The sequence below is a fragment of the Empidonax traillii genome, unplaced genomic scaffold, assembly GCF_003031625.1.
Source record: "Empidonax traillii isolate 1590-97213 ecotype Southwest subspecies unplaced genomic scaffold, ASM303162v1 scaffold839:size271545, whole genome shotgun sequence".
In the NCBI taxonomy this organism is placed as follows: Eukaryota; Metazoa; Chordata; class Aves; order Passeriformes; family Tyrannidae; genus Empidonax; species Empidonax traillii.
In genome coordinates this window covers 183,548-192,810 of record NW_020956032.1, presented here as the reverse complement: position 1 = coordinate 192,810, position 9,263 = coordinate 183,548, and the positions used below count along the sequence as shown (strand labels likewise).

The 9,263-nt window shown below is 41.4% G+C and overlaps 1 protein-coding gene across 4 annotated transcripts in view; it reads left to right on the top strand.

Annotated features, from left to right (window-relative positions):
- Window positions 1–5,771: 5,771 nt before the first annotated feature.
- CASP7 (caspase 7) overlaps window positions 5,772–9,263 on the top strand; it is a 23,386-nt gene continuing 19,894 nt past the window's right edge. The window contains exons 1-2 of one of the 4 annotated variants that reach the window (XM_027902106.1): window positions 5,772–5,828; window positions 7,086–7,190. In XM_027902106.1, coding sequence (XP_027757907.1) covers window positions 7,144–7,190 — 47 coding nt within the window. In that variant the 5' untranslated portion in view covers window positions 5,772–5,828; window positions 7,086–7,143. Of the gene's footprint in view, window positions 5,829–5,880; window positions 6,034–7,085; window positions 7,191–9,263 lie in introns of those variants that run through there. The other 3 variants (XM_027902103.1, XM_027902107.1, XM_027902104.1) reach the window with 3 other exon arrangements.

The following is a 9,263-nucleotide window of genomic DNA, read 5'->3' as shown; positions in this document are numbered from 1 at the left end:
TTTTGCTGACCTTCTGTTTCAAAGTCAGCTGCAGGCTGGCTTTTAAAGCTGCCAGTTAGTAAGAGCGGTTATTTTGGCAACTGTGTCAGTGCGTAAGGGAGGGCAGCAATATCTTTCTCTAAATAGAAGAATGAACTCACAGAAACGAATCATGTCCATGTGAATGTTGGAGCCTGATCATTTAGTATTTCAGTTTTGTTGTCATAAGCCCAGGATGAAGGGAAAAGTATACACAGCAGCAGCAATTTATCATAGTTTCTCCTCACCCTTATATACAAGTGACCTCATGGAGGACTACTGCATATTTAGGAACATCCTCACAACAGAAGAAGGTACCACCAGAGAAACAGGCCAGAGATAGGATTGGAGCTTCCTGGACCTTTGGTGGATCTAGAGGAGGTGCAGCACCATTGTCCCAGGCGAGTCCTTAGTTTTTTCCCTTGGTGCCAGCTCAGTTTCACCTCGTGTATTACAGGCAGCAGAGCAGAGCACACTAATTTCTCATATCTTTCTGTTTCATCAACCTGTCACTCCATCTCCAGGTGTAGGAGGATGCACAGTGAAACAGGCAGAGTCTGTTATCTCAAATAGTTCTAAACATGATGGGTACAAATCCAAACTTCTATCTACTACAGGAAAAACTTCAAAAAGAAACCATTTACTATTGCATAGAATGAACAAAGCAGCTGTTTAATGGTGTTCACAATCAGTAGGTTGGCGTAGATCAGAATATAAAAATTCCTTCACCAAATAACGATAAGGAATCATTATGTCTGATATTACCATTCAAGAAAGCTATTAAGGTTGTGAAGTCTTCTCTGAGCAAAAGAAGCTATTAAATTCTACCAACTACAAATGGTCAGGATTTGAGATTTTCATCTCACCTAATCATAATACTTCCAGCTGCAGGGCTCCATAACCCTGGGACACAGCTGAGAGTTATCTCAATCTGATTAAAAGTCTACTCAGTCATCCATGCATCTGCACCACTTCCCACACCTGCAGCAGTCCTGGGATATTGCTAAGTACTTTTCTTTTCTGTAAATTACAAACAATTCCATCAAAATCATTTCTGTCTAAACCTCCCGGGTATGCTTAGAGAGCCTCCTATTCATCTCTCCACAGAGATATGCAGTTTTGCTTAACTTGTTATTACTCCTTTTACTGAATGCTGACAATGTACTTGCACAATGTACTGTCAGCAACTGGTGTGCTGAAAATAGAGTCTCTAATCTGAAGAGCAGTGGCACAAAGTCCTGAAAACACTTGAGGTCTTTTAAAGTGATATATCAATGTATAAACAGATGCATTTTCATCTAAAAAAAAATGCCCACAGAACATAATTTCTAGTATTAAAATAACCACTGATTTACCTCATATTATTCCTACTGGGATCAAGAGCAATTTATGTTGACCAAGTTACATCACAATAATATTTATCCCACTCACACCTGTGAACAAAATTAGTTTGGAATTCTTCCAGTTCCCTTCTCACACAGCTTTGCATCTTGTCCCAGATTGCCATTCTGTTTATGCAAGTGACTTATATTGGGGTCACGGTGGCCTGGCTGTCCCCTCCTTATTTAGCACTTGGCACACTACCAATTGCTGCCTCTTTGTGTTCATGTACTCTAAGAGTCAGTCACCATACTGTATATTTTCTCCAGTCGTCTTCACACCACCTGAATCCATGCTAGAGCCCTTATCTCACATTTTAGCAAGAATAAAGGTGCATGACCTGCTTCTCTCCCAGCACAGACAGTACATTGCTTAAGACCATCCTAAAATGAGTTTGGATAGGTTCTGAAAGGAGGACATGCCTGAACCACACAAAACATAAAGCCTTGGCAACTAGAGAACAAATAATTTATCCAGGAGCCACCTGAACAGTGATCATCTGAGCAGGACTCCAGCGTGGATCATAAGTGTATAGACCCCATATATACTGTGCACCCAGAGAGCATATTAGTGGTCCCTGAAAGGAATGAGACCACGTGTTCCTTGCAAGAGGCTTCTCAGACAGCTAGAAGCCCTTTATTTCACAGATAAATAGTATTTCATTTCAAGTTATACAAAGACTGTTTCTTTTCATAGTGACAGATACTACCAGCTTGGCTGAAAGTCAGCAAATACATTTTCCAAGTTCTTCTGCTTTTCCCAGGTTACAACATGTTCAAGAGGAGAAGCATGATAAGCCACAATGTACAGTCACTATCTTTCCCAGCCACGCTACTTCCCTCACATCCATTGTGCACAGTTTCTGCTGGAGTTGATTGAAGATTTCCCCATTTCTGAGCACCTCAAAACGTTCCTGTTGCCTGGTCTGTTCTTCACCACCCTGGATTAACGCTGAGTTGCTAACAGAAAAGAGAGCGTATTGAAAAATAAGCATTGTATGGTCTCATTACAAAGTACGCACTGCATTTTGATCATGCAAGGAATTAAATCACAAAACCGGTGCAAGTTTGTTATCTTGATAAATCTTAGCAAGACATTTTCTCTTCAGTTAAAAGCTCATTGTGGCTTTTTTCCTCCTTTAGTAAGGCCCCATAAAGGCTTTTTGATATCAATGAAAATCTTAAAAGGCTTTATTTAACAGTAGAACCTTAATCAATGTGGTTTAAAAGTACTGTAGTTACACACAAAGTACAAGGAGACAGAACCTTGAAAGTGCAAATTAGTAGGAAGAAACATTGTTACCCCTCCAACCTCCTTAAATTCATTGAATTAACTGCACAGAAAACTTGGAGCACGTCTGCATCCTCAATCTGAATCTGAAAAGCACACATTAGTTACACAAAGTAACCTCGTGAGAGACATTCAAGTCAGGGTCACCCCCTCTGTCCCTCCTGAATAGGAGCTGTGCCCTTCCAACCACATGAATGGCGGGAAGTCAGACACCACAAATTATGACAACCCTATCTTCCCTCTACTTGCAAAAAAAAAAACCAACAAAAAACCAAAACTGGTGCTGATTCACTACACAAACTGGGAGTGTTACCCACTGTTAAAAGCTGCCTGTAAAATTTCAAATACTAGATCAGCCTCTTTATAACCTTTTCTGAATCCCATGATTGATTAATTACCTGGGCTCAGGGTCTTTTGCCTCATCCAGTCTCTCCATGCTAATCAAATTTAGCATATTAGCAAATCCAGCTTGCAAAAATATTGAAAAAAAGGTGGAAAAGATTTATCAACACCAAAATTTCCCAAGACCTAAAGAAAAACTTCTAAGGAACCACCTTCCAAATGCATACCACTGCTTTTTATATTTTTGCTGTTTTGGAAACCAATCAACAGCTGCTTACATTTCATGACTAAAAGGATTTATGCTTACACTTTCCCTCTGTTGCCATTCTCAGGAAAACCTGAAAGTGTAGGGATTTTGCAAATTCTTTTAATAGAGCAAGTTAAAGTAAAAGAGAAAAGGAAAAAAGAACCAACAGGAGAAGGAGGCATCACTGTTAGAGAGCAGAGAAAGAACTGATGAGGATGTGCTACTATTTAAGCTGAAAGCTTGAAGAAATGTGTGTAAAGCATGCACAGCATAGCCCATGTGCACACAGTGAGGCCACCAGTGTTCAAATGTGCCCATTTATTGTGTATCATAACATAAAAAAGACCCATGTTTAAAACTCCTAAAACATGGCACGTGAAACAGTTCAGCTCTGCCTGACTTCAGAGAAATCCCACAAAAACACATACCCCAAGCTGACTGAGATGCATTATTCTATGGAATTCCATAAAGCTGTGATGTGCCAAATCACACCATACTGCCCCCATATTCCCCACAGCACTTCAAAACCATCCATCCTTTCTTGGAAAACATAAAAACCCCTAACAACTGTCATTTAGGAGTGAGCACCTTGTGAGTCACTCAAATCCTCCATCCTAAAAGTGTCCCCACACCTGTCTCCCAGGTCTCAGCGAAGCCCCATCCTTGTTTTCACAGACTTTGTGCAGAACACAGCCCACAGTTATTATTCCAGACAGGTACTATTTAGTTGCCTGGAGCCTTGTACCTGCCATCTACCTTTCAATTTCCCAAAGGCATACTCCACTGTCATCCTGCAGCCGCTTACGCAGTGGTTAAATACTTATTTTTGACAATGCAAATATCCAGTCAAGGGCTTCATTATTAATGTTTTTAGGGAGTAGAGTGAGTCTCTAGGGATAAGAAAAGGAGTGCTAAGGGTATAAGTATCATATTGCTGGCTCTCCCCCCTGCCCAGTAATGCATGTGGCCAGCTGTGTAATATTACATATGAGAAGTTTTTTCCTTCCTGACCCTTCCCTAGCTGGCAGTCACTCCACACCCTGAAGCAAGATACTTTCTCCTACTTCTTCTATCTTTTTAATTTCTTCCTTACTCCATATTGAAAACAAGCAAGATTTTGTGAAAAAGAAGTCTAGCACCTTATACTGCATTAACATTAACATGTATCGAAGAAGGTATTGCAGCACACTGAGGAATCAAACTTTCTCTTTGTGAATGCCAGCTACTAATGTGAAAAGAAAAAAGAAACCATTTGAGACAGGCATGCCCCATATCCAATTCTACTGGTAAACTCTCGAAAATTGGCAAGGATTATCAGGCCACATTTTTGATAGCAATACAATAACCTTTACAGAAAAGCCATTTCTGGGTCTGCTCATTTGGCTGTGGTGGCCAGGTGGTAGTGGATACACATTTTCATCAAGATATAGAAGACAATAGCTTCTGGATTTCCTAGGTAACCCCCATACACATCACTAGGAAAGCATATTTGGATTTTCTGAAGTTCAGGTGCCACTGCCAGTCATCGCTGGTGACAGCACTCTCCCCTCTATGCAACCTGTACATTTCCAGTGGCTCTGTTTTCCATGATGACCGATTACAGGTTTAGGAGTGATGCTTCCTTCTTGAAAAGAACCACGAGAGGTGGCACGAGAGGAACCACGGGATTCTGTTAGTTTGATTCTACAGGAGAAAACTTTGGCTATGTATCCAGCCAGAAGCTCCAGGCACAACCCCATGAAGCAGAGCCTGGTCCCAGCGGCAGCACGCAGACACGTGGCAAGAGCCCCGTGCGGCTCAGACGCTCCTCCATCGCATCGAAGCAGTGACCTGTCGTGAAGCGAAAGCCTGTTTGTTACCATGCCTGTGTTTTGTGCCAATTATGAGGCAGTTACACTGAAAAATGTCTCTTTGATGTAAATCTCTTCAGGTAGTGAATGTTAAACACCGCGCACCGCTGGGTAGGTGTATGATTTTGTGGGATCGGAGCCTACATTCAGGAGTAATTAGCAAGACTGTGCCAATCTTCAGTCCGTGTACTGGACTGCTGGGCCTGATGCAACGGCTACACAGTAGGATATCGTAATTAGCAGAGATGCAACACACAGAATAATTGGGAAGATGAGGAAATGCCACTGAAGTTTATACCAGGGGATAAAATTTCCTTAGATCTAGACAATCTCGTGTCACCATGAAACTTAAGGCTCTCCTTTCTCGGGGGTGTGACGGGGCATAGCTATTAAAGAAGTGGCAATTTCGGTTTCGCTGTGATGTGGCCCTCATTACCTGGGAAGCGAGGGCGGCCAGGGGGACGCGCCCGAGACCCTCTGGAACAGGGACGGGGATAGGGATACTGACAGAGATAGGGAAAGTGACAGCGGGAAAGTGCCAGTGACAGAGGCAGGGGCAAGAACAGGGGTAGGGACAGGCCGGCGGAGCTCGCCCCGCCCCGGTGCCGGCCCCGGGGGCACCGCCCGCCGCTTTCGCTTTAGGTTTCGCTTTGGGTTTCGCTTTCGCTCCCGCTCCTGCCTCGCCGGACCCCATCGCCAAGGCAAGACCCAGCCCCGACCCCCTCCCAGGCGCCGCCCCTTCTGTCTCCCCCCTCCTGCCCCGCTGCCCTGCGCCTCCAGCCCGGCGCTGTTTCCCACTCGCATTCCCGGTGGTGGATCCGCTTCCCCGGCGCAGCCCCCGCGCTCCTCCTTTCTCCCTGCCCCACCCGCGGCCTGCGCGCTCCTCGCTTCCCGCTTTTTAACGAGGCGATTTGGGAGTGTATTTGTTGTTCAAAGCCGAATCTAGACCCCCAGCTTTTGGGAGTTGCTGTTACTCCCAAACCTCAGCCTCCCGGCCGGGGTGGTACTGGCAGCCGTGGGGTCACTGGTGGCCCCTGAGCTGCTGCTGCGAGGTCTCCGGCGTGGGATTCGAGGTGGCTTTATACTTGTGGTCTTCTCAGTAAATGGATGATAAAAGCTAGTTTATTCAGCCTAAATATGGGGAAGGGGGAGGAAGCACTCCTGCTTTTCCTTATGAGAATCTGGAGCCAGACTTGGACAGGATGGCTCAGCGCATCCCGCTGGGAGCGAAGGTGGGAATCCTGCGCTCCCAGCTCCCACCTGTGCTCAGCTGGTGCAGAGCATTGTGCTATCAGAAAAAATTACTCCTTCTGGTAGTTTTCAGCTGGCTTAGTGATTTAGATTAAATTAAAACCATCCCTGGAAGATAACACAGGGTTTTTTCACTTATGCACATATGACTGTATATACAAATGAAAACACGAGAGCTCCCTGGGTGATTTAGTCCTGGATAGAATTGCAAATACAAATATTTTAATGTTAGTTGCCCTTGGTTTCATCCCAATTACTTCTTTGCAGACCATGAAAAATTTTATGGGAATTGTTCATAGGATTTGGACAATGGCGTGATTGTTGGGACTGTCCTGTGCAGAGCCAGGAGTTGGACTGTGATGATCCCAGTGGATCCCTTTCAACTCCAAATATTCTATGATTTTATTCTATGATTATATTCTATGATTCTGTGATCTTTCACCCTAAAATTAATTTTAGTTCTGCTCTAATCTGCATTTTTGAGAGTGGTATTTGACAAGTTGTTTTGGTAACTGCCACAAAGCAATACAAATGGCTGACCATGAGCAACACCATTTCAATTCAGGGCCAGAAATCTGTAGACACTCCTACTTGATGGAATGTTAGAAGTTATATAACTAACAACCTCACATGTGTCTGATTTAATGGTTTGGCTTATGGAAGATTTTCACTGAGAGACACTTGCATTCTTGCACTTTTATTTGTAGATGTCAGAAGATCAGCACAGTGACCACTCTCCTCAAGAGGGAGGAGAAGATGTAGTTGATGCAAGGCCGGACAGAAGTAGCAGATTCTCACTTTTTGGAAAGTAAGTTACTACCTTTATTCCTGTTCTTGTTGTTGTGTCAGCTGTCATGGTACTCTTCTAATGATAGAAACATAGAAAGGATTGACTTGGTGTTCAGTTTACCATGTCCCCAATGTCTTAGATGGTCTGGATAGGGAGAGGGTTCATCTTGTATGGATTTAATGTATCTGGTCTGTACCTTAAAGCATTTCCCTATAGTATGTTCCTATAGGGAGACCTATAATATCTCCAGTAAGTTTTCTTTGGCAGTCAAGAGACCACTAAGTTCATTTAGCATCAATTATAGTCCTTCATCTTAAACATCGCCCTTTGGTGGAGCTGGGAATTAAATAAGACATTAATTTTACTGCATTCAGCTCAGCTAATCTCCAGCATCACTGGAATCCCCTGCTGACTATTTAAGTTAGTTTAAAGCCTGGATGTGCCATCTAGGTTGTAGCACAAAGAAGCCTCACCAAGTCTAGAGATGTAACCCCTTACAGAATACATGAAAAGCCTTTCATTTTAAAGCGTAGTGGTCTCACTGAAGCATAAGCTTTAATTAAATCAATAGGAAGCAAGAACTATTTAGTGCTTGCTGTAGTCCTGAAAACATGAGATAAATACGATTGAAAATGCAAAAGATGAGATATGAGCATGCAAAGTTTATAAATTCTAGTGAATGTCAGCAAACAGCTACCTCACATTGGATTTAGTCAGATTTTGTAAGAGGTGTCTAATGCAAAGGCTAATGTATTTAGAGAAAGGTTTAGATTTTTTTTTTTTTTTACTGTTGGACATTTACATTCAAGTGAATGGTGTAATTCAGAGAAAGTGCATAGAAAATATACTTTTATTTTTGCTGTTTACTCTCTGAGTTTAGTAGGGGTAGCAAAGCTGTGAGAGAAGTGAAGGTGCTTTGGTCTAGAAGGCTTTTGATATGCTGTTAAGAATATCATTGTACTTTTTCTGTCTTATTATCCCTCAAATATGTTTTATGATGTGTGTCTTATTAATTTAAAAAAATAGACCAATGTAGCATTTGTTTCTAAATCTTGACAAAGATTTTTCAAAGCTTTCTTTTAATATTTGAATTGGTCTTCTTTATAAGAGGTGGTATGCTAATACTATTATTAAATTATTCAACTCAAAGTTAATAATTCCCAAAAGAAAGGCAATAATCAGCATTTCTCTCATATTTTTCTATAAGAAATTTTTCAAATAATTTGTCTATTCATCAGTTTGAGGCATTCATCTTTTGGGAACTCCTTGAAGATGCAATTTGAAACATTTTTCTTCAGAAGCAAAAAATTGCTCAGATTAAGTATGAGGTAATTGAGAAGTTTCAACTTGGATTTTGTAGGAAAAAATAAGTCCAAGAAATCTAACAGAGTTTCTTGAAGAAGGTGATGATTGCCTAAAGGGTAATGAGGTGCTTGACAATGAAGGTCTTAAAAATCCAAGCACATTGGCAAGGTCTTTGTCTTATAAAAACTAAAACTCTTTGGCCTGAAGAAAGATAAGGAGAACAATGTGGAAGAATAAAGGAAGATGGGATATGATCTAAAATTGTGACTATAATGAGGGAGAAAGTGAAGAGAGAATGATCATTCCTTGTGCCTCACAGGAAATCAAGGGGACATCCAATGAACAGTTCATGCAATAGGGTTTAAACAACTGGTAAGATGTAATTTTCACATAGTGCAGAGTGTCATTGTAGAACTTAAAGTCATGGCATATGCAGATGTCAAGATTTTAGATAAGTTCAGAAGAGAGCAGATGTATTTGTGGAAGAAAAGTCCAGTGGGAATATCAATTTTAAAATCTTTGGTGCAAGATGTTCCTAAATCAAGTTTCTGTGAGAGTAGGTTCTGTACCCAATTTCTTTTCTTTCTTCAAACTCTTATTAATCAGTACCAAATACTAGGATAGATGTACTTTTACTTGAACCAGTGTGTCTCTGTGTCTTGACTGACAAAACTTCATGAACCTGTAAAATAAAATGTCTAGAAAGGCTCAGAGAGACTACAATTTTGTTGTCCCTTTTTTTTTTTTTTTTTTTTTTTTTTTTTTTTTTTTTTTTTTTTTTTTTTTTTTT